Raw genomic sequence first — 25245 nt, 5'->3', positions numbered from 1 at the left:
TATGTATATCTATATATATTTATGTGTATATTCCAGGTATCAAGAGAGAAAGTACTTTGACTAATTTTTGAAGGGAACTACACAGTCACCTCTAGAGCCAGCCCTTGTTGATCTCTTGGAATTGGAAGGCTAAGCTAGCGTGTGGCTAAGGAAGTGGTTGTAATAATGGTTGTATGTTTTTATTTAGGTTTTTTTTTACCTCTTTTGATTCATGAGCCTCAGCTGCAACCTCATGAGCATCCCTCGTCCCACCGCTTGCAGAAGCGTCAGAATGATCGCCAACCGCTTATCTCGCATTTCCTCCAGATGGCCCAGCAGGCCAGCCTTGAAAAATACCTACAATCCAGAAAAGTCACTTGAAAATCCCATACGATACTGCATTGTAGACTGATATTATTTCACCTTTGTATGTCCAAATCGATATTGATTATGATCAATATCCAAAGAAGCCAATAGCTTCTCTGCTCCTTTCCTGCTGTCCACAAACTGGTCATCTGGGATGGCTTGTGGGTTCAGGATACGATAACTGGAAGTCATCAATACTATATTTATTTTCCTTCTAAAATCAAACATACCCACTCATATCTGGCGAACTTACCGTTGCTTAAACTCGGCATAGAGGATCCGATTAGGAAATCCCTTCCTGCAGATCCTGATGCCCTCCAGCACCCCGTTACAACGAAGCTGGTGCAGTACCAGGAACGGGTCCATAATACCTGCATGGCAACAATTCAAAACATAAGTCCCATCCATTGGTTTTCATCGTTTTCATGTATTTTGGCGGCCATTTACCAGGCGTTTTGGTTTCGTTGGGGATAATACAACGAACAAAATGAGGCTGGGTGCTTCGTAGGTTGGTCATCAGCTTGTTTAAGTTCTCCTGGGAAGAAATAGAAGCGATTAACCATCAACAATTGTAATCCGTAGATGTAGCATAGCGTATTTTCTCGCGTATAAGCCGCTCTGGTGTATAAGTCGCACCCTTAAAATGGTAGAATTTGGCAATTTCTCTTGTATAAGACGCCCCCTGATTGACGATTTTTACATCCATATTCATGGTTTTAATAGGGAGTACAAATGTGTTACTTTGAAGGGAAAATCTTAAGAAAAATCATCGTATGTAGTATTTCTGAGATACTGAATAAATCGCAGTCTAGTTTTTACCAAGTCTGTGGGTGAAATAATAGCATGAGATACATATTTTAATGAGTATTTAGGGAGTACAAATGTGTTACTGTATTTTATCACATATAAGCCGTCTCTGCGTAAAAGCCTTTCCTTTAAAATTGCCTTAAAATTGTTGAATTTGACAATTTCTCGTGTATAAGTCGCCCCCTCATTCACAATTTTCAGCTCCATATTCATGTTTTTTTATAGGGAGTACAAATATGTTACTTTGAAGGGAAAATCTTAAGAAAAATCATCACATGTGGTATTGGATTATCGCAATTTCACTTATTGCAAATTTACTTATTTGCGATATTTTTCTGCTATTAAGTATTACATTTTTTTTCTTTTTAAAGGTCATAAAAATGTGAAAATCCACGCTGAAACACAAACAGAAGCCACTCTTGCTACTAAGACTCAGCACTGAAGAAAAAATAAGGTAAGTTATAATTGTTTGAATATGTTTTCATGTTATTTAGCAACAAATACGCTGGCTTCTATGCAAAAAAATACAGTATATGTGCATTTTTATGGGTTTTTTTCACCTTGCAGTTTCTAGTAAGTCTAATTTATGCGCATATAAGCCCCACCCTCAATTCAGTCATCATTTTTTAGCAACAAATACGGCTTATACGCGAGAAAATACAGTATTTGTAGTCTAACAGTAGATGCATACTTCCTTATTTATGCGCATATAAGCCGTACCCTCCATTCAGTCATTTTTAGCAACAAATAAGGCTTATACACGAGAAATAACAGTATTTGTAGTCTAACAGTAGATGCATACTTCCTTATTTATGCGCATATAAGCCGTACCCTCGATTCAGTCATTTTTTTACCAACAAATAAGGCTTTTACGCGAGAAAATACAGTTTGTAGTCCAACAGTAGATGCCTACTTCCTTATTTATGCGCATATAAGCCGTACCCTCAATTCAGTCATTTTTTAAGCAAAAAATAAGGCTTATACACAAGAAATAACAGTATTTGTAGTCTAACATTAGATGCATAGTTCCTTATTTATGCGCATATAAGCCGTACCCTCGATTCAGTCATTTTTTTATTATCAAATACGGCTTATATGCGAGAAAATGTGTTATTTATAGACTGACAGTAGATGCGTAATTCCTTATTTGTGTGCATATAAGCCGTACCCTCGATTCAGTCATTTTTTTAGCAACAAATAGGGCTTATACGCGAGTAATAACAGTATTTGTAGTTCTACAGTAGATGCATACTTCGTTCTTTTTGTTAAATCGGTGGCCGTTCACTGCGATGTAATGTGGGAGGAGCCAGCACAGACTTAAAGTGATGTTCATGTGATCATTGCCCTAAACATCACTGCAAGTCTTAACTGCCTCCGTCCCCGATGTCCTCCGATGTCCTCCGATGTCCTGAAAGACCTTTCCAACCCACAAAATACCGTTTTGGCTCACCTTGTGTAGCTGCGAAACCGTCTGGAAGGAAGCCGCCTTCTTCCTCTTCTCTTTGGTGCCGGCCTTAAGGTTCACTATGGATCCAAAGGTTGCCAGATTGAGCACTTAGAAGGGTTTAATTCTATAGTCGGGAACTGTTTCCTTACCTGAATCGGAGCTCATGTAACTCTCGTAAAGAGAAGCTAGCAGTTTGTTGGAAGATTTGCGGAAAACGCTCACTACCGTCTCGTTTAACGGGTCTTTGTTTTTGTCCAACCATCCCGTAATGTTATACGGTACCTAGAACCAAAATACAAGTATTTTTTAAGAAAAGTGACTTTGTAGGAGGGAAAAATGTTTTGTTTTGGCTGGCTAGCTTACCACTCCGGCGTAATGAACCAGTTCAAAGTGGGCTTCGTACTTGCGCTTCTTATCCGGACGTGGTTTTTGGAGATTTGGAGATTTGCCCAAGTGGTTGTCAAACATTTTAGCTTTGAAACTACTGTCTGTGGCTTTGGGGAACATGCATTCCTCTTCCAGGATGGACATGATGCCCAATGGCTGTTGGGGATTCACATTGGTTTGGGACAATAGGAAGATTGTTTAGAGTTGGAGGAAGACATTTGGATTTAAATTTGGATTTTTGTAGTTTTGCCCTAGACTGTGCTTTGTCGGATTGGGCAGTATTCTAGAGTAGGGGTGTCAAAGTGGTGGCCCAGGGGCCAAATCTGGCACGCCGTATGGTTTTGTGTGGCCCGGGAAAGTCAATCATGAGTGCTGACTTTGTGTTTTAGGATCAAATTCAAATAATAGATATAGATTTATATTAAATTTCCTGATTTTCCTCCTTTTAATTCGATAATTGTAATTTTTAAATCTATTTTTTTGGTATTTTTAGTTCAAAAATCATTTTGTAAAGATAAAATAAACATTGTTTTAGATCTATAAAAACGGAATATTCAGAGCTGTTAATCCAGTTTTTTTAATTCATTTATAAAAAAATCTAAATATGATATATATTAAATTCCCCTTATTAATAAATAATTGTCATTTTTTTAATCCATTTTTTTCTGTCTCTAGTTCAAAAATCATTTTGTAAAATCTAAAAATATATTTTAAAAAAACTTAATTAAACATTGTTTTAGATCTATAAAAATCTAAATATGATGTATATTCAATTTCTTGATTTTCCCCCTTTTAAATCAATAATTGTAATTTTTAATCCCCTTTTCTCTGTGTTTTTAGTTCAAAAATCATTTTGTAAAATCGAAAAAAATATATTTAAAAAAATCTAAAATAAATATTGTTTTAGATCTATAAAAAACTGAATATTCAGGGCTTTTAATCTAGTTCTTTTAATCCATTTATATAAAAAAATCTAAATATCATATATATTAAATTTCCTGATTTTCCCCCTTTTAAATAAATAATTGTCATTTTTAATCCATTTATTCTGTTTTTAGTTAAAAAAAAGTGTAAAATCTAAACAAATATATAAAAAAATCTAAAATAAACATTGTTTTAGATCTATAAAAACTGAATATTCAGAGCTTTTAATCTAGTTCTTTTAATCCATTTATAAAAAATAAATCTAAATATGATATATATTAAATTCCCTGATTTTCCCCCTTTTAAATCAATAATTGTCATTTTTAATCATTTTTTTCTGTGTTTTTAGTTAAAAATAATTTTGTAAAATCGAAAAATATATATAAAAAAATCTAAAATAAACATTGTTTTAGATCTATAAAACCGGAATATTCAGGGCTTTTAATCTAGTTCTTTTAATCCATTTATACAAAATAAATCTAAATATCATATATATTAAATTTCCTGATTTTCCCCCTTTTAAATCAATAATTGTCATTTTTAATCCATTTTTCTCTGTGTTTTTAGTTCAAAAATAATTTTGTAAAATCTAAAAATATCTATAAAAAAAATCTAAAATAAACATTGTTTTAGATCTATAAAAAAACGGAATATTCAGGGCTTTTAATCTAGTTCTTTTAATCCATTTATATAAAAAAAATCTAAATATGATATATATTAAATTCCCTGATTTTCCCCCTTTTAAATCAATAATTGTCATTTTTAATCCATTTTTCTCTGTGTTTTTAGTTCAAAAATAATTTTGTAAAATCTAAAAATATATATAAAAAAAATCTAAAATAAACATTGTTTTAGATTTATAAAACCGGAATATTCAGGGCTTTTAATCTAGTTCTTTTAATCCATTTATATAAAAAAAATCTAAATATCATATATATTAAATTCCCTGATTTCCCCCTTTTAAATCAATAATTGTCATTTTTAATCCATTTTTCTCTTTGTTTTTAGTTCAAAAATCATTTTGTAAAATCGAAAAATATATATAAAAAAATCTAAAATAAACATTGTTTTAGATCTATAAAAAACTGAATATTCAGGGCTTTTAATCCAGTTCTTTTAATCCATTTATTAAAAAAAAAAATCTAAATATTCTATCTAAAATAGTCCAGCCCACATAAAATCAAGTTGACGTTAAAGCGGCCCTGTGAACCAATCCGAGTCTGACACCCCTGGCCCTAGACTGCTATCAATGATCCATAATGGACTACCAATGTCAAATCAAGTTTTTTGTTGTACCTTCTCAATGAGATCAATGCAGGCTTGAAGATCCAAACCAAAGTCAATGAAAGTCCATTCAATGCCTTCCCGTTTATACTCTTCTTGCTCCAAAATGAACATGTGATGGTTGAAAAACTGTTGCAGTTTCTCATTGGTGAAGTTGATGCACAGTTGCTCAAAACTGTTCAGCTGCAATTCAACCAAAAAAAAACCCTGAAAATCTCTTCATTTTCTGAGACTTCATGATCGATTAATCCATCAACTTACGTCAAAGATTTCAAATCCGGCGATATCCAGAACACCGATAAAAAACTGGCGAGGCAGTGAAGTGTACAGGGTTCGATTGATTCTTCCCACAAGCCATTTGAACATGCGGTCATACGTGGCTTTGGCCAGAGCGCCAACGGCGTAGTTGACCTATGAAACCAATGTTTGGCTTTAGAATTGTGTCTTTTTTGTTCTAAAAACAAGGGCTTACCTGTTCTACGTTCTGTCCTTTGACCACGTACTCGTTCCCGACTTTCACTCTGGGGTGGAGGAGACCTTTGATGAGGTCTGCTGAACTGACTCCCATCAGGTATGAAGCCTTGTCGGCACCTGTGCAAAAGAAGGGGGAACGGATCTCAGGGTTGCTCTGGTGGATTTTTGGTGGTCGGACGTTTGGTGGCCGGTCAAATGGTGACAGAGAGTTGTCTGTTGAAACCAGCTCTCAAAATTATATTTATGAGGGAGTTTAATATCAAAATATCTACTGTTGATTTATGAGAGAGAGAGTCAAATGTCTAAGTACTGTTTAATATCTAAGTACTGTTGACATTAGTAGATATTTAGATATTAAACTCTCATGAATATAATTTTGAGAGCTGGTTTCAATAGTACTTGGATATTAAACAGTACTGAGATATTAAACAGTACTTAGATATTAAACAATACTTAGATATTAAACGGTACTTGGATATTAAACAGTACTTAGACATCAAACAGTACTTTGATATGAAACAGTACTTAGATATGAAACGGTACTTAGATATGAAACAGTACTGAGATATTAAACAGTACTTAGATATTAAACAATACTTAGATATTAAACGGAACTTAGATATTAAACAGTACTTAGATATTAAACAATACTTTGATATTAAACAGTACTTAGATATTAAACACTACTTAGATTTTAAAAAGTACTTAGATATTAAACAGTACTTGGGTGTTAAAAAGTACTTAGATATTAAACAGTACTTAGATGTCAAACAGTACTTAGATATTAAACAGTACTTAGATAAACAGTACTTAGATAAACAGTACTTAGATAAACAGTACTTAGATAAACAGTACTTAGATAAACAGTACTTAGATAAACAGTACTTAGATAAACAGTACTTAGATAAACAGTACTTAGATATTAAACACAGTACTTGGATATTAAACAGAACTTAGATATTAAACAGTACTTAAGATATTAAACAGTACTTGGATATCAAACAGTACTTGGATATCAAACAGTACTTTGATTTTAGACAGTACTTCGATATTAAACAGTACTTTGATGTTAAACAGTACTTAATTATATTATATTAAACTCTCTCTCATGAATCTAATTTTGAGAGCTGGGTTCAACAGTTAACTCTCTGTCACCATTTGACCAACGACCAAACGTCCGGCGACCAAACATCCGGTGACGAAATTTGCTAGAGCGTGGTCTCACTTTCAGTGCCGTCGGCCTCGGCTTGTTCCTCGCGCTGCTTCTGCTTGAACTTCATGTTGCCAAAGTGCATGATGGCGCCGACTATTTTATAGCAGCCATACTTCTCCTCCGGTAAGAATCCCAGGATGTCCATGGCGTGCTGTGGAGTTCACTTAGATTTATTTCGTAGTTTTTATATTAAAGATCTGATCTCTTACGTCAGTGGCCATCAGCTCCTGTCCGTCATCCATGTTCTCCACGGAGATCACCCCCTGCGAGCAGAAGTGATAGTCGTATGGGTTGGAGGACACCAACAGCATGTCTGGAAAACAAAAAAGGTCAAAAGGTCAAGGTTAGGCTCGATTAAGGTCATAAAAAGGTCAACAAGGACTACCTAAGAGTTCTGGTTTCTTCTGAGACATGATTTGGTAGTAAATGTGGTAGCTCCGTTCCCCCGGCTGCTGAAAAATCACTCTGGATTTTTCCAGAAGATCTGAAAAGGCAAGAAAAATTGTTTAAAAAATATCCTTGGTAGTTTTAATAGTCTTTAGAGGACATTTTAACACTAAAATTTGAGGTTTTGCACATTTTTGGGGGGATTTTTTGGAGTTTTCTGCTTTTTTTGTTCTTGTTGGTAGGGGGGATACTAAATAAAATGGCCGCTATTGTGTTTTTTGTTGATGGATTGCGATGAAATTTGGTAGGTTTGTTCTATGGATGGATTTAGATTGATTCTTGGAAGCGGAATTTTTATTTTTGTTTTTATTTTTGTGTCAGGGTTAATTAATTACATGATTTAAAATGAGTACATATTTTTGGAAGCCAAAATTTTATTTTGGTTTTTGTTTTTGTGTCAAGTATAATTTGTTACATGATTTAAAATGCGTACTTATTTTTGCCTGTAAGTTTTGACTGAAATTTTGTCAAAAAAATGAACTTTCAACTCACATATGTCGATATCAGCAGAAGCTAGTTTCCCAGTGGGGCCAAAATGGATCCTGATAAACTTTCCCTGTAGGGGGATAAAGTAAAATGCTCAAAAATGACCATCAAGGCAATTAATTTCCTGTATTTTAGGAGATTTTTTTTAAATACTCACAAATCGGGATGAGTTATCATTCCTCAATGTTTTGGCATTGCCAAAAGCTTCCATGGCAGGGTTAGCTTCGATAATCTGGTCCTCCAGAGTCCCCTAAAAAAGAGACAGAGGGTAATTAACCTCGGATAATTACAATTCTCGTTAGTAAGCGATAAAAACAAAAACACGTGGCACATATTTACTCACATAGGGCGCACTTAAAAGTCTAAAATTTTCTACAAAGTGTACGAATGGCCCAATTAGTTGGTGCAGTACATTCAAGATTCTGTAGATGTCGCTGTATGACGCTGATAGCTTGATTGACGGGGTACATTGCTTGCTGATGCGTTATATTGATATAGTACAGTAATCCTTCGAATATTGTGGTTAATGTAGACCAAATATGGCCGCAAAAATTGAAAAATTATAACTTTTTTCTTCAGTATTGATTTTTAGTAGCAAAAGTGGGGTTTGCTAATGAGTATTAGCATTGGTTTTCACATTTTTATGAACTTATGGAAAAAAAACATTAAAATAATAATAGTAATAGTAAAGTAGTGCATTCGCGTTAATTTGCTACCCAATCTAGATTAAGCCGGAATGGGTAAAATGTGATTGTTTTTTCGAAAATAAAAAATGTATTTAAAAGAATAGCATACAAAAGTTGTTTTATGGTGTATGCAATTTGAAATTATTGAAAAAATAGGTATAAAATATGGGAAAAATGTATAAATTGACAGGTATGGATTAACAACTCCTAAATCTGAATGGGTAAAACGTGATGAATTTTACCAAAAAAAAACCCTATTTAAAATAATAACAATAATAATTAAAAATAAGAATTCAATGCAAAAGTTGTTTCACGACGTATACAATTTGAAATTATTGAAAAAACAAGTACAAAATATTGAAAAAATGGATATATTGACAGGTAAGGAATAACAATTTATAAATCGGAATGGGTAAAACTGATCAATTTTACTACAAAAAAACTATTTTAAAAATAATAATAATAAAATTTAATAAAAGAATACCATGCAAAAGTTGTTATACAACGTAAACAATTAAAAATGATCAAAATAATAAGTACAAAATATGGGAAAAATGTATAAATTGACAGTTATGGATTAACAACTCATACACTTAAAGCAGGCCTGTTTTTGTAGAAAATTGATTTTGTCCGCAGCATTTAAAAATTATTATTCCCAAAATTTAATGTCACTCACCCCCGTTTTGGTGGCAGGACCCGACTGCAAAAAGAAAAAAAAAACACAAAAAAAGTTCGTAAGTGTCACATTCTGCCAAAAACAAGACATTCACAACGAGCAAAAACATCAGTTCCCATAAAAGCTTGTTTGTTAAAGCCATAATACACAAAAAAGGACTTTTTTTATGATATGGGATGTAGGGAAATAAGCATCAGTCACAAAAATGAGGAAAAAACCAAAGAAAAATTTGGATTTTAACCAAAAAAGGGGAAAAACATTCAAAATTTGCAAAGCATAATGGGTCAAAAAATGCAAGGGAATGTAGTCAAAGGGTTCCTGCCATGTCAAAAATATCAAAAGGAAGGAAAAATAAAAAGGAAAAGAAAATTTAGATAAAAAAAATGGACTGAAAAAAGGAAGGGAAGGAAGAACAAAAAAGGTGACCATGTTTTTTTTTGTCTTACTGCTTTTTTAGCAGAGGCATCCCCGAGTGCTGCCACAATGGCAAAATACTGAATGACACGTTTGGTGTTGACAGTTTTGCCAGCACCGGATTCTCCGCTAAGGAGTGTGAAAAAGTCACAAGTGAAAAGAAGGAAAAGAAGGAAAAGAAGGAAAAAGAGTAAAAAGGAAAAGGAAAGAATATACTGGGGAGTTTTTTTGTTGGCAAATTGGAATTTGATGGTTTTTTAAGACTCATTTCTGGGTGCAGAATCTAAAAATAATGTAATTGTTGGTGGTTACTCTATAAAATGTGTTTTCCCAGTTAAAAAAACAATATATATAGGAATATAAAAGTTTAAAAGTCACATTTTTTCGAAAATATTGTAGTCAGGTGTCAAAGTGGTGGCCCGTGGGCTAAATGTGGTCCGTCGGATCATTTTGTGTGGCCCGGGAAAGTCAATCATGAGTGCTGATTTTCTGTTTTAGGATTAAATTCAAATGAAGAGTATAGATGGATATTAAATTTACTGATTTTGTTCCACTTTTAAATCAATAATTGTCATTTTTTTAATCCTTTTTTTCGGTGTTTTTAGTTCAAAAATCATTTGGTAGAATCGAAAAATATATTTAAAAAAAGATTAAATTTTTTTTTTTAAATCTATAAAAAACAGAATTTTTAATCCACTTCTTTTAATCCATTTACACAAAAAAATCTAAATATTACATCTAAAATAGTCAAATATCAAGTTGACATTACCATAAATATGATGTATATTAGATTTCCTGATTTTTCCCCCTTTTAAATTAATAATTGCCTTTTTTTAATCCATTATTTCTGTGTTTTTAGTTCAAAAATTTTTTTGTAGAATCTCAAAATATATTTTAAAAAAGCTAAAATAAACATTGTTTTAGATTTATAAAAAAAACAGAATATACAGGGATTTTAATCCAGTTATTTTAATCCATTTATATTAAAAAAATATATAAATATTATATCTAAAATCCCTTAATTATTGCAGTTAATGTAGCCCAAACATGGCCGTATACCTATACCTATCTATCTATATATATATCTAATATAATAATAATAAATTACGATTACTTTTGGATGATGCACCCAAAAACAAATTAAAACCAACATTTTTTTGAGGAAAAATAATGCCCAGTAAAATAGTACCACACAATAAAAATGACGTCAAAAATCTTTGATAGAAAAATATCTTTTAAAATTGGTGGCCAATTTAATTTAAATCAATAAAGCCAATTCTTTGCCCATAAAAAAAAAAAAACTTACGTGATAAGCATGGACTGGTTCTCCCTATCTGCAAAAACAAAACAAAAAAAATAATAATAATTACTCATTATGTGTTTTTTATGCTGTATTTTGTACAAGTATATGTGTGTATTTAAACACTTACTTTGCAGCATGGAGTTGTAAGCATTATCAGCAACAGCGTAAATGTGCGGGGGTACTTCAGACCGCCGTTTCCCCCTGTAGCCGGCCACCACGGGGGCCGTGTAGACCGGCAGCCATTTATACGGGTTCACCGTCACACAGAAAAGACCCGAGTAGGTCTAAAATTGACAATGTGGGTGTTACATCTCGTATTTTTGCATGGCAACGCGCTGGTAACATAACATAAACTAATTTAAATGAACTTGGATTACAATGCAGACACACTTAAAAATAAACTTAATCTAACCTTACACTAAACTTAATTCTAATTTTGTTTGACATTTTGATAGCTTTGTTCTGGCTCTATTGGCCCCGCCTCCACCCTGACTTTCAAATGTAACTTATTGAGGGTTGTTTGCTTTTGTATTCCTTCAAAATATTCCGAAAATGATGCACAAAAATATCCTCACAATAACGATAAGGCACAAATGTATCTCAAGATATATATTTGCTCAAAATTCTACTCTTATCTCAAGATACATATTAGCTCAAAATTTTACTCGTATCTCAAGACAAATATTTGCTCAAAATTTTGCTCGCATCTCAAGATACATTTTTGCTCAAAATTTTTCTCCTATCTCAAGATACATATTTGCTCAAAATTTGTCCTATCTCAAGATACAGATTTGCTCAAAATTTTACTCATATCTCAAGATACATTTGCTCAAAATTTCAATCGTATCAAGATACATATTGCTAAAAAAAATTACTCGTATATCAAGATACACGTTTGCTCAAAATCTGACTCGTTTCTCAAGATACATATTTGCTTAAAATTGTACTCTTATCTCAAGATACATATTTGCTCAAAATACATATTTGCTCAAAATACATATTTGCTCAAAATACATATTTGCTCAAAATACATATTTGCTCAAAATAAATATTTGCTCAAAATACATATTTGCTCAAAATTTGTCTTGTATCTCAAGATACATATTCACTCAGAATTTTACTCTTATCTCAAAACAAATTCCTGCCCGAAATTGTACTCGTATCTTAAATTGCTCATATGTCGAGGTACCACTGTATGACTTCAATCTCCTAAAATTACGCCAAAATCCGCAAGAAAATGACTGTTCACAATTTAATACTTCAAGATATAATTTAACGTTCATCACATTTCGATTTTTTTTAACCTTGTAAATCCTTCAATTTTAATCTCATTCTATCCATATTTATTTTTCTCTCGGGATATTCCATCGTACGAGTTTTTACGCAATTTCCGGTACTCACGTAGATCATCCAGGACGAATAACGTCGTCGCATGTTGTAGAGGACGGAAGCCTCGTTGAGGTGCGTCAACATGGCCATGTCTTCGTTCATGTCGTATTTTGGGGGGTTCATTTGTTGGATGTCGCTATCTTTTACGATCAAAGTCTGGATGGGGAAAGATGTCGGAAATTAAGACTTGTTTTTGTTGAATAATGTGGGCTATAATTTGCTGTGTTTTGTGAAGCTGACCTTGCCATTTTTGGTCTGAACGGTGACTTTGTCGCCGTTCAGTTCTTTGATTTCGATCTCGATGTACGCCTCTTTTTCGTCGGGGATCCACGCTCGTTTTTTACCTACAAAAAATCGTTTTTTGGATTGAAAAAAAGATACTGTGCTGTAATTGGTCGGAAATGCATGCACCCAAAACTTAGTGTTAATAAGTGAGTGTTTTTTGAAGAATTTAAAAAAAGATGTTTACATTTTAATTCATTTTTAAATCATTCAAAATGCTTTTTGTGGAATGACCAGTGTTTTTTTTAATAGAAATATGCCCTACTTTTATATTCCGTTTTTTTACGCATTGGCACAATTCATCGTAAAGAAAAAAAAATTTAATCGGTATAAGGTAAATCGTTAACAGTTTTTGATAGATTTTTTTAATTTAGCAGTATATTTCTTTTAAATATGAACATTTTTGACTAATTTGTTAACCCTGACCAATGTTTTTATTCTATGAGAAATATGCCTACTTTTATTATCAAATTTTTTACACATTGGCACAATTTATCGTCAATAAATAAAAATTGATTCAATATTAGGTCAAAATTTAGCAATTTATCGTAAATTAATAAAATTAATTCAATATAATGTCTAACTTTAACCATTTTTGATAGATTTATTGAATTTTTAAGTCTATTATATTTATTCTAAACATTCAATTTTTTAACTAATTTATTAACCCTAACCAGTGTTTTTTGCTATAAAAAATATGCCAACTTTTATCATCAGCTTTTTTACACATTAACATAATTTATTATAAATAAATAAAATTAATTCAATATTAAGTTAACCTTTTACATTTTCTACACAAAAAAACTTCAATTTAAAAGTCTATTATATTTCTTTTACTCATCATTTTTTAACTAATTTGTTAACCAGTGGGTTTTTTTTATCTACGAGAAATATACCTACTTATCTATAAGATACTTTTCTAAGATACTTATATATAAGATACTTTTATAAGATACTTATATATAAGATACTTTTATAAGATACTTATACATAAGATACTTTTATAAAATACGTTTTTTGGGCTAATTTTCTTTGTCACTTTACACTTTCAAGCATTTCAAATCTAATTTATGCGCATATAAGCCTTTATATTTTATTTAAACACATCATTTGTTAACCCTTACATGACAAAAATGTACTTTAATGTATTTATTCCTTTTTCCCCCCATAAAAAAAACCCGTCCCATCAAATTCAGCAAAAAAAAACTTACCATCAAAAGCCACCGTCTGAACCGCCAGTTGCTCCAATTCCGATTTCCGTAAAAACGGCGCCGCTTCCCCGAAATCCTTCATGTCAAAACGGGACATTTTTCTTCCTTTCGATGTCAATAAAAACAAAACAAGGTTAAAATACTTTGCCCTAAACTTCAACCAAAAAAAGAAACTTTTAAACCCACCTAAGAAAGACACAAAAAAGTTGTCCTGTGACTTTTTGGCGAGGAAATGACGGCAGGGCGACAAGTGGGCTTGTTTTTATAGCGTCTTGTCAAGGTCACGGTCAGTGGACATTTGTCCCTCATTAGTTTATGCCGCCTCCTCCTCCGCAGCTGATTGGTGGACGGCGTCCGGTCTCAATTGACACAAAAGGAAAGCAACGTTTTTGTCATTGCGAGCTATTTTTGTAGCTCACTTATTTCCCGCACAGCCGTCCAAAAGGGGGGGTGACGGAGCACCACCACCACAGAATGCTGCATTTTTTTGTGTGTCTTTGATTACAGTTACTTTTTGGACAAGTTATGAGACATTTGGACATAAAATGGAGATGGGAAAATCGAAGCTTGGAAGCTAGATTTATTTTATTCCTTTATATTAAGGGTGTCAGACTCGGGTTAGTTCGCGGGGGTGCTTTAACGTCAATTTGTCGGACCATTTTAGGTATAATATTCGGATTTTTTTTGTGTAAATGGATTAAAATAACTGGATTAAAAGCCCTTAATATTCTGTTTTTTTTGTAGATTTAAAACAAGGTTTATTTTAGATTTTTTTTATATATTTTTAGATGTTACCAAATGATTTTTGAACTAAAAACACAGAAAAAATTATGAAAAATGACAATTATTGATTTAAAAGGGGGAAAATCGGGAAATTTAATATAAATCATATTTAGATTTTTTTTTTATAAATGAATTAAAAGAACTGGATTAAAAACCCTGAATATTCCATTTTTTATAGATCTAAAACAATGTTTATTTTATTTTTACTAAATGATTTGAACTAAAAACACAGAAAAATTGATTAAAAATGACAATTATTGATTTAAAAGGGGTAAAATCAGGAAATGTAATATACATCTATACTTTTCATTTTGAATGGGTTACAGTATTTTCTTGCATTTGTATTTGTCGCTAAAAAAAATGGTGACTGAATCGAGGGTATGGCTTATATGCGCATAAATTAGATTTGACATGCACAAAACTGCAAGGTGACAAAGTAAAAACGTCATAATGCAAGATAATGTAGCCAACACAATCATTAAAATAACGTATCTTATAAAAGTAGGCATATTTCTCATAGATAAAAGGTTAAATGACTTTGTTTTTCAATTTAAATTCCTGATATTAACCAAATAATATGCAATCAATTTATACAGCATCTCAGAAATACCACGTATGATGATTTTTCTTAAGGTTTTTTACTTTAAAGTAATACATTTGTACTCCCTATTAAAACCATGAATATGGAGGTTAAAATTATGAATCAGAAGGCGGCTTATACGAGAGAAATTGTACAATTCAATGATTTTAAGGCAATTTTAAGGGTACGGCTTATACGCAGATGCGGCTTATATGTGAGAAAATACCCTAACACATTTGTACTCCCTATTAAAACCACAAATATGGAGGTAAAAACTCAATCAGTAGTCAGCTTATACGAGAGAAATACTCCAATTCAACCATTTTAAAGCTATTTCAAGGGTACGGCTTATACTTGAGTGCGACTTATATGCAAAAAAAATCCATTAATCAACAAAAAACTTCAATTTAACATTACTTTTTTCCGTCTTACGTTTTCTGAGGTCATTTTATCACTCGCCCACCATCTAACCTTGAAAGCGAAGGGAAAGGTTGACTGGTTTGGCGTAGGGGGCGGGGCTTAGGTTGGCACATTTGCAAACTCCTCAAAATAGACAAAGCCAGAGTCCGGAATTCCGCATGTGAGGGGGACGGGCGTACTTTCCAAAATCAGTCCAAGCCATTCCAGGCATCTTTCTCGTAAAAACCCTCCTTTTGGCGGCCATTTTGACAAACAACCTTATCTCCGAAAGGTGTCGCCATGATGGCTACAACATCAGCGATGAGATAAGTAGGCTATTCTTGGAAGATAGGGGGTGCTCTTTTAAAGTGGCCTGGGCTGCTTTTCGTACTATGTCACCACCCTTCGGCTCACCGGCCGTCCGTGGCGTTTGAAAAAAAAGTTTGGTATGTTGATAACACATGAGGAGGAGATGAATCCCAAAAGTGTAGAGCTGACGGCTTTAAATAAGTCTGTAAACACACACGAGTGTACAAATACACGGTTGTGCGTTTTGTAGCAAGGCGGCGACCAATCCGGTAGGTCGCTACATCTCTCCACGCCGCTAATTTGTAGCCTTGAGGAACAGCTGACTTGTTTAGGCTCTTGTTTCATCCTCATTGGTCCTCACCATCGTTTAAGCTAATGTGGATAGACTCTTGTTTTCATTATTGGACATTTGCAAAGGTTTTTGGTTACCAAAGATGTATGTAGTGATTTGTTTGGAGTTAAAATTGCCACTAGGGGGAGTTGGGTTGGGTTGGGGATAGGTGGGAGTTTGGGTTTGGGTGTTGGGGATTGAATTGTGTGGTGTGGTGGTTGTTTTAGGTGATGTGTGTTAAAGTGGAGGGTTGGGGGCTAAATGTGGGTCGTTTGATTGTTTTGTGGGGCCCGGGAAAGTGAATTATGAGGGCGGATTTTTTGTTTTAGGATTAAATTATAATGAAGAGGATAGATGTGTATTAGATTTCATGATTTTGACCATTTTAAATCGATAATTGTCATTTTTTAATCTATTTTTAGTGTTTTTGGTTCAAAAATAATTTTGTAAAATCTTAAAAATATATAAAAAAAACAAAGATAAAGAGATAAAACGCTAACTAAAATTTATTTTGATGTCCATGAATGAAATTCAAGAAAACAAATGGTGTATTTTGCATAAAATGTGAAAAAACTGGCTTATTTGTGCTTGCTGTTGCTCACTCAGGGCGCCGCCATTTTACCTAATCCTTGTTGCACTGCTCACATGACTACCTATTTGAATTTGTCTATTTGCAGGCACTGTTTCGGAATGTGCAATCCAGAAATTGATATATACCGTATCTCAGAAATACCACATGCAATGATTTTTATTAATATTTTCCCTTCAAAGGAACACATTTGTACTGCCTATTAGCACCATAAATATGTAGTCTACTATTGTAAATCAAGGGGCGGCTTATACTCGAGAAATTTTAAAATTCAACAATTTTAAGGATACGCCTTATACACAGGTGCGACTTATATGCGAGAATTCACAATGTAAAAGATTTTAAGATACTGTAAGTGTAGTTCATATACAGTACATTTAAGGAAACAGAAATATTACGTTTATGATTAAGATCCTGTTCAAAAACATAGTTTTTCAATTCCTTGAGAACTTGTTTCAATCTCTCTATGTAACATTCTCATTGCTATTGCTAGTACTTCAACATTTATTTTAAGTACATTTGAAAGCTACCTCTCAAAACAACACAATACATTTTAACAAATTGATCCCATCTCCATACAATTACGACCAATCATTCCTCCCAAAAATACATCTTCCCCCTTCTTTTTCATAATTGTTATGACTCCCCCTGAGGTAAGATATACCATGGAGTCGCTACTACTACAGCAGAAGGGTTCAGTCAATGATGAGTCACAGACAACCATTGCAACTAGCCTTCAATGATATTTTATTTACAACAAAATCCACAAAAACCTGTATTACGGAATGACAGCCGTAACAATAACCAATCCCATCCCCCCCGTTTTTTCCGAAACCGTTTCAACCTTCTATAACTAAAGGCCACAACAGTGTGGGGGCGCCATATTTCACACTATCCCATACAATCAAAGGTCGGCGGTAGACTCCATTTTGGATCAAAGCATTCATGACCGCTGGATATTTCTGTACATACGCCTTGTGCGCTTAACCACAATGCTTTGCACGCCGTCGGGTCATCCCAGCGTAGACGGGATGGCGCGTGGCAACCCCCCCTAACCCCCCAATGACTACGCTAATCAGTCTGTTAGCCATTAGCCGTCGCCTCCAGACAATAACCACATCCCTCATTGTGATTGGCCATCCCCGACAACCCCCAGGGTTATGCTCAGCTGTCTTTTCTATTTCGGGGGGCGCCGGAGACATAGCTTGGACCCAGCTGGGTCATCAGAGACAATGGACATGCCGCCTTATCCAAACATAGTCCCGCAGACAATCTGACGCACTCTAGAGCCCCCCCTTTTGGTTCAAATAAAAAGGGATTGGAAGGGTTAAAGCGAAGCCACGCCCTAGTTGAGATGGACGGGAATTTGCAGATCCAGGCGCTGATTTACGGAGGGCGAACACGAGATACGTCCATGCAATAACTCATGGAGATTTATGTAGTCACAGCTTGTTATGCTGCGCCTTTGTAGTCCGGGTTGTTATAACAAGTGTGAAAAGCATATAAATTTAGACGCCTGAGCTCGAGGGGAGGCGGGTTATGTACGTTAGTTTTTGAGGATGGCGACATGTACTTTTTAATATATGTATGTAGATATTGTAATTTGTTATTTGCTGTTTAGTGAAAACTATTCCAATGTCCAATCAGTGATGAGGATTTTAATATAACATGGAATTTGCTTTAGTTTAGAGCTATTTATCCAGTGGCTTATGGTTAAAAACAAATGATCTGTAGTTGTATTATTAGTATTACTATAAGTACTAATTAAGTACTATTGTTTTTTTCTGGAAACCCACAATATTTTTTGCGATTTTTTTTTTAATCATGTTTTTTTTTTTTACCTTAGGCCATAATTAGTGCATTTTAGTGTCTTTAATATTATTTTTCTTGAAATTGGTAGTATTATTACTAAAATTATTACTATTACTATAAGTATTATAACTTCATTTTTCCTGGAAAGCTACTATTTTTTGCATTTTTTTTTGTTTAATCATGTGTTTTTATTGCATAATTAGTGTATTTTAATGTTGTTAATATTATTTTTCCTGAAATTGGTAGTATTATTACTTTTTATTTATTATTACTATTACTATAAGTAATGTAACTCTTCATTTTTCATGAAACCCACAATATTTTTTGCTATTTTTTTAATCATGTTTTTATTACCTTAGGACATAATTAGATTGCATTTTAATGTCGCTAATATAATTTTTTTTTTTGAAATTGGTAGTATTATTACTACTATTATTACTATTACTATCAGTAGTATAACTTTTGATGTTTCCTGGAAACACACCATTTTTTTAATCATGTTTTTATTACCTAGGGCCATGATTTGATTGCATTTTAAAGTCGCTAATATTATTTTTCTTGAAATTGGTAGTATTACTACTAATATTATGACTATTACTATAAATAACATAACTGGATTTTTCCTGGAAAGCCATAATATTTTTAGTGATTTTTTTTTAGATTTTTTTATCTAAATTGGCTCAAAAATTGTCAAAAAAGTCAATTTGCAATTTTAGCCTCTTATTTTTCTTTAAATTGACATTTATTTTTAACTAATACCCTTAAAATTAATCATCTCAAAATTGTCTTCCAAATCATGACCCAAAAATGTCAAATTACAATTTTAGCCTCGTATTTTTCTTTAAATTGACATTTATTTTTAACTAACGCCCTGCAAACTACTCGCCTCAAAAATGTCATCCAAATCATGACCAAAAAAAAGTAAATTTGCACTTCTAGTCTCATATTTATTTTCTTAAATTGACATATTAACTTTTAACCAAAACAACAATGTCGAAACAGACCAAAAAAAACCACACAAACTCTTTTTTTACTTAGCAAGCGAGAATAGCCGTTCGGGTGAATTATTCCCAGGTGACGACGGTTGTCCATACATGGCCGCCGTGCTCGCTCGGCTGTTAAGATAATTGCGTTGATGCATGTTACCCCGACCGGCGGCGTCAAGGTCTTGTATGTGTGTCCTTTCTACATACGTAGAAGACCACCTGTTATGCTTGGCAACTGCTCACACACACAAAGCCCAGGAAATAACTTGCGGCAAATGTGTTGGGAGTGAAATTATATTGCTGGGTCAAACTAATAGTGTGAACAAATGCAACATATGTGAGACAAAGTTAAAGTGCTTGTCACAATAACATTGGCTTGGAAAAATGTCTTAATACAACATATACATCTAAAACATATACCAAAATGTACATTGAGATAAATAATACCAATGTACTACAGTAGTATCTCTGTACTTACAAAATAATTTGGTTCCAAGACTTTTTGCGTAACTTGAAAATTCCGTAAGTAGAAGTGTACTTTATATGTAAATTCTCCAATTGGTTGCACGGTTCTCACACAACTACGAACTAAAGCTTTTAAAATTGGTTAAAGTGTCCCTATTTTGTATGAAAAAAATGTAAGTAAACCAAAAAATAAATGTAAGTAAATCAATGTAAACAAAAAAATTAAGTAAACCATAATAAACCAAAAAAATGTAAGCAAACCAATGTAAACCAAAAAAAATGTAAGTAGACCAACGTAAACCAAAAAAAAATGTAAGTAAACCAATGTAAACAAAAAAAAATGTCAGTAGACCATTGTAAACCAAAAAGAAAAATGTAAGTAAACCAAACGTAAACCAAAAAAAAAAAAATGTAAGTAAACCAATGTAGACAAAAAAAATGTAAGTAAAACAATTTAAACGAAAAAAAAAAAAGTAGACCAATGTAAACCAAAAAAAAATTCTTGCAATTGGTTCTAGAACTTTTTTCCTAACTTGAAAATGTTGTAAGTATAGTTGTCATTAATATATAAATTCCCTTATTCTTTCCAGGATCCTCTACCAACAACTACCAACTAAACCCTTTAAAATTGGTCAAAGTCACCCAATTTTGGATGAAATATGCGAGGAAACACAAAAATGTAAGTAAACCAAAAAATGTATGTTGATGGCTTAATAAGGGGAATTGCAACCATTATTAAGAGGAGCATTTAGCCGAAGTGGACATATATGTTAGAGAGAGTCTTGAAAGATGGATAGTGGTTGTTGTGAGACAGCTAATTGAATTGAATGCATTTTTTTAAAAGTTTTTATTTTATTTATTTATTTATTTTAAATGTTTCCTATCAACAAAAAGGTTGTAGGGTCTGAATCCGATAGCATGGAGCCAACTAAAATAGTCAGCTGCCCACGCAGACAAGCTTAATCCCTTCTGGACAAATGTTTTATGGCCCGATGAGACAAAGACTGAGCGATTAAGTCACAAGTATCTTTGGAGTAATCACTTTGAGTCTTTCAAACTTTGGAATACTTTGGCCATTCGCCGTCCATTCCGTCGGGCCTTCTTTGGACGGCCAAACCGCTATCACAACCAAAATGTCATTGCGATAGTTTATTTTTAAGGCCCTATCAAACCGATATTATTTTTGCGGTTTGAATTGAATGTTTTTTTTGTCATTCGCTAAATAATTAAGATTTAAAGTTTAAACCACAAAGTGCACAAATAACCACAGTAAACAAACAAACAAACAAATAAATAAATAATAAATAAGTAGTCAACAACATGAATCAGTAGTCAACCTAATAAATAAGTAGTAGTTAACAACTTTAATAAGTAGGAAGGTGTACAACTTTAATCAGTGGGAAGGTGTACAAATAACAACAACTGTTTGTTGTTGTTATTTGTACACCTTCCTACTGATTAAAGTTGTACACCTTCCTACTTATTAAAGATCAAAAATAAATAAATAAGTAGTAGTCAATAACATAAATAAATAAATAGGCAAGTGTACGATTAAGAACAACAAACAAAACAAATAGATAATCAATAAATAACTAATAAATAAGTAGTCAACCTAATAAATAATTAGTGGTCCACCACAGAAATAAGTAGGGTACAAATAACAACAACAAACTAACATAAAAAATCAATAAATAACTAATAAATAAATAAGTTGTCAACATAATAAATAAGTAGCCAACAACCCAAGTTGTCAACAACATAAATAAGTAGGTAAGTGTACAAATAACAACAACAAACAAACATAAATAAGCAATAAATAACTAATAAATAAGTTGTCAACATAATAAATAAGTAGCCAACAAAATAGATAAGTAGATAAGTGTACAAATAACAATAACAAAAACAAAGACATAAATACTAAACAAATAATCAAATCATTTATAAATAAACGATAAATAAATAGTCAACAACATAAGTGCATTATTAACAAAAGCAAATAGACCAAAAAATCCTAAACAAATAATCAAACCATTCATAAATAAATGATAAATAAGTAATCAACATAATAAATAAGTTGTCAACAACATAAATGAGTAGGTAAGTGCACAAATAACAAAAAAAAACAAATAGACCAATAAATACTAAGCAAATAATCAAATCATTCATAAATAAATGATAAGTAGTCAACAACATAAATAAGTAGATAAGTGTAGTCAACATAGATAAGTAGTCAACGTGAATTCGTTGCTTACATAAATAAGTACAGGTACAAAGTGACTCGTTTCTGGATTATGGAAGGATTCCACAACTACGCAAAAATAACACAACCTTAGTTGAGGTTCAAATCCCGACAAACCATGCCATCCCTTAGCAAATGAAAACATTTAACACAGTGAAAAATGAATCCCACCTGGCTCCATCTCAGAGGGGGGCCATAAGAGACCCATTGGTTGTCTCTCGGGAAGATGCTTAGCATCAGAATAAGGGACCCCAATCCACAATCCCGAGTCCCCAATCCCGACAGGTGAAGAAGGTCACAAGGGGATGCTCGGAGACGTCCCAGAAGGATCAAGTAGGAATTCGCCACTGCTGCTTCCTGGCAACAGTCCAGATACTTGGACAGCTGCTATCCAAGTGCGTGCCTTAAAAGTGCTCCTTGTGATTCCTAGCGCACCACAGGGGTGCCGAAGGCATGTTGTCATTTGCTACAAGGCGCTGCCGACATCTCCTCGTTAGAAGGGATTAGGAGTCTATTGCCGTCAATGGCGGAAAGTGATGAAAAACCAAGTCAATATCAGCTCCTGGATTGAAAAAGTATGATAATATGTGAGGATAATAGACAAAATTTAGTTTTTTTTACAAAAAGAATGAGTTTTTAGGTCATTTCTCAACTAAAATGGAACTTAGAAAGTCTTATGCGGGACTTTAGCGGCCACTGTTGTCTAAAAGTAGTATTGACCAGATCATTTCTGCTTGGTGTATAGCGACCCCTAACGGAAAAGACGAAAATCACAACAAAAGCAAGCTGACTAGAAATTAGGGAGGTTATGTTAAGACAAAAACACCCTATTTTCTGTGTCTTTTTTAATTTTATTCATTTATTACGTTTCTTTTCACATTTGAAGTACGAAAGAAAGTATTAGCATTAGCTTAGCTAGTTAGCAAAACATTAGAAACAGTATGAAAAGTCCAGAGAGCCCCAAAATGCCACTAAAACTCTAAATAAACCATTTAGTTTAGTGTTTTAAAGTCTCAAACTAGTTTAAAACACATTAGATTAATTTAAAGAACGTTAACATTGTTATTTCTGCTTAATTTTAGCTTTCAACATTTTTCACTTGCTAAAATTAGCCAAAAACAAAATAAAATCTGCTATTTTTGCATTTTTAAGCATAAATATAATTCATTTTTGCAAAAAATACAACAGAAAATATTCTATATTTGCTATTTTAAGTTACAAATTCATTTATGCACCGTATATTTGATTTTTGAATCACTTTCCAATTCCAACCAGTAGGCGGCGATATACTCTAGGTGTATAACAGTCTCCTTTCGATTCCCAAAATTCTAAAGGAACATATTTAGAACATAGACGTAGTACATAGTTGGAATAAGCAGGGGGCACTTTGCTCTTCCCTTTCCTCGAAACATAAATCAGAACAAAAATGTCCCACACTCATATTTTGTGGTCAGTGTGCATTCTGTAGGTGGAGTTAGTTGTGGGTGGAGTTTTGCTGCAAAGACATTCCCTACAGCAAAAAAAAAAATCTAAACTTGGATCCCTAAAGACAGAATAGAATGAATATATTCATCAAATTTAACAAGATACTAAAATGGTGGTTCACTAGAGAATGTATAGAAGAATTTAGGTGACCATTTTGACCCCCAAAAGATAGTTTTTGGTCTATTTGGATTGGTCAATAATGGTGGACTCTGACTTTGATATGATTGGGAGTCAAATGTCAACAAGTCAGGAAGTTTAGTCGCAAAAAAATAGTTTTAACCGTTTGGAAGTACGATAGTAATCCGATTTTTCACCAAAAACAACATTTTTTTAAATTTTTTTAGCACTTTAGCTAACTTTTAAACTAAAAATTGTCATATTCACAATGTAATTTCACTTAAAAATTGAATCAGTTCATAAAATACTTTTAACCGTTTGGAAGTACGATAGTAATCAGATTTTTGACCAAAAAACATGTTTTTTTAGCAATTTAGCTAACTTTTAAACTAAAAAGTGTCATATTCACAATGTAATTTCACCTAAAAATTGCATCATTTCATCTTAAAAATAACATTCCCTGACATAATTTGGTGCCATTTTGTTTTTGCGTCCTTTAAACGGCCATGTTTTCTTTTTTTTGGTACATTGTTTGTCAACTTCCCACGCGACACCGCCCTCGGCGTGCAACGTCGTAGACGAATCATCTCAGGACGACTGTTCCTTGTCAGCAAACAGCACCTTCTACTGTCAACTGTTCTCTCTTCACATGTGGACCACAAGTATTTTATGACTCAGACTCCTGAGTCTTAACTAAAAGAGCTGCTTTCAACATTTGACTACATCGGGAACAAAGTATGCTGTTCCTTCCATCTGGAATTGTAATATGGAACAAGACATCCATGCCAGAAACCCCCATACCCCCAAACCCCCTCCAAAAAAATCCACCTGATTATATTTGATCTAGAACAAGAGTGTCTTGGGCTGCATTAACGTCAACTCGGTTTCATGTGGGCTGGACCATTTTAGATATAATATTTTGATATTTTTTTTAATAAATGGATTAAAAGAAGTGGATTAAAAGCCCTGAATATTCAGTTTTTATAGATTTAAAACAATGTTTATTTTAGCTTTTTTTAAAATATATTTTTAGATTTTACAAAATGATTTTTGAACTAAAAGACACAGAAAAATGGATTAAAAATGACAATTATTGATTTAAAAGAGGACAAATCAGGAAATTTAATATACATCTATATTCTTAATTTTAATTTTATCCTAAAACAGAAAGTCGGCACTCATGATTGACTTTCCCGGGCCGCACAAAATGATTCAGTGGACCAGATTTGGCCCCCGAGCCGCCACTTTGACACCGGTGTCATATACAGTAAATTTAAGGAAACAAAAGTAATTAGGATTATTAAGATTTTGATTGAGATGCTGTTTATTTTTTTAGTATATATATTTTACTTTTTACAAAATTATTTTTGACCTA

The 25245-nt window shown here is 33.0% G+C and overlaps 2 protein-coding genes across 2 annotated transcripts in view; one reads left to right on the top strand and one right to left on the bottom strand.

The window, feature by feature from the left end:
• Positions 1–13872, bottom strand: part of myh7ba (myosin, heavy chain 7B, cardiac muscle, beta a) — a 25608-nt gene extending 11736 nt beyond the window's left edge. Inside the window, exons 1-21 of the mRNA XM_077725754.1 lie at positions 13776–13872; positions 12523–12626; positions 12295–12438; positions 11021–11177; positions 10897–10924; positions 9623–9719; positions 7972–8064; positions 7821–7884; positions 7267–7365; positions 7091–7194; positions 6894–7032; positions 5667–5785; positions 5456–5605; positions 5207–5377; positions 2963–3142; positions 2749–2881; positions 2603–2676; positions 793–880; positions 599–716; positions 403–526; positions 200–336 (exon numbers count right to left, since the gene is read on the bottom strand). Of these exons, the coding sequence (XP_077581880.1) occupies positions 200–336; positions 403–526; positions 599–716; positions 793–880; positions 2603–2676; positions 2749–2881; positions 2963–3142; positions 5207–5377; positions 5456–5605; positions 5667–5785; positions 6894–7032; positions 7091–7194; positions 7267–7365; positions 7821–7884; positions 7972–8064; positions 9623–9719; positions 10897–10924; positions 11021–11177; positions 12295–12438; positions 12523–12626; positions 13776–13872 (2420 nt within the window). The remainder of the gene's footprint in view (positions 1–199; positions 337–402; positions 527–598; positions 717–792; positions 881–2602; positions 2677–2748; positions 2882–2962; positions 3143–5206; positions 5378–5455; positions 5606–5666; positions 5786–6893; positions 7033–7090; positions 7195–7266; positions 7366–7820; positions 7885–7971; positions 8065–9622; positions 9720–10896; positions 10925–11020; positions 11178–12294; positions 12439–12522; positions 12627–13775) is intronic.
• trpc4apa (transient receptor potential cation channel, subfamily C, member 4 associated protein a) overlaps positions 1–25245 on the top strand; it is a 49300-nt gene that overhangs the window by 22834 nt on the left and 1221 nt on the right. The window contains exons 18-19 of the transcript XR_013327556.1: positions 1524–1606; positions 20620–20708. The gene's annotated coding sequence lies outside the window, so the exon portion shown is untranslated. The remainder of the gene's footprint in view (positions 1–1523; positions 1607–20619; positions 20709–25245) is intronic.

Source organism: Stigmatopora nigra, chromosome 10 (genome assembly GCF_051989575.1).
Source record: "Stigmatopora nigra isolate UIUO_SnigA chromosome 10, RoL_Snig_1.1, whole genome shotgun sequence".
In the NCBI taxonomy this organism is placed as follows: Eukaryota; Metazoa; Chordata; class Actinopteri; order Syngnathiformes; family Syngnathidae; genus Stigmatopora; species Stigmatopora nigra.
Note: the sequence above shows the minus strand (reverse complement) of the source record. Positions and strands in the feature narration are given on the sequence as shown.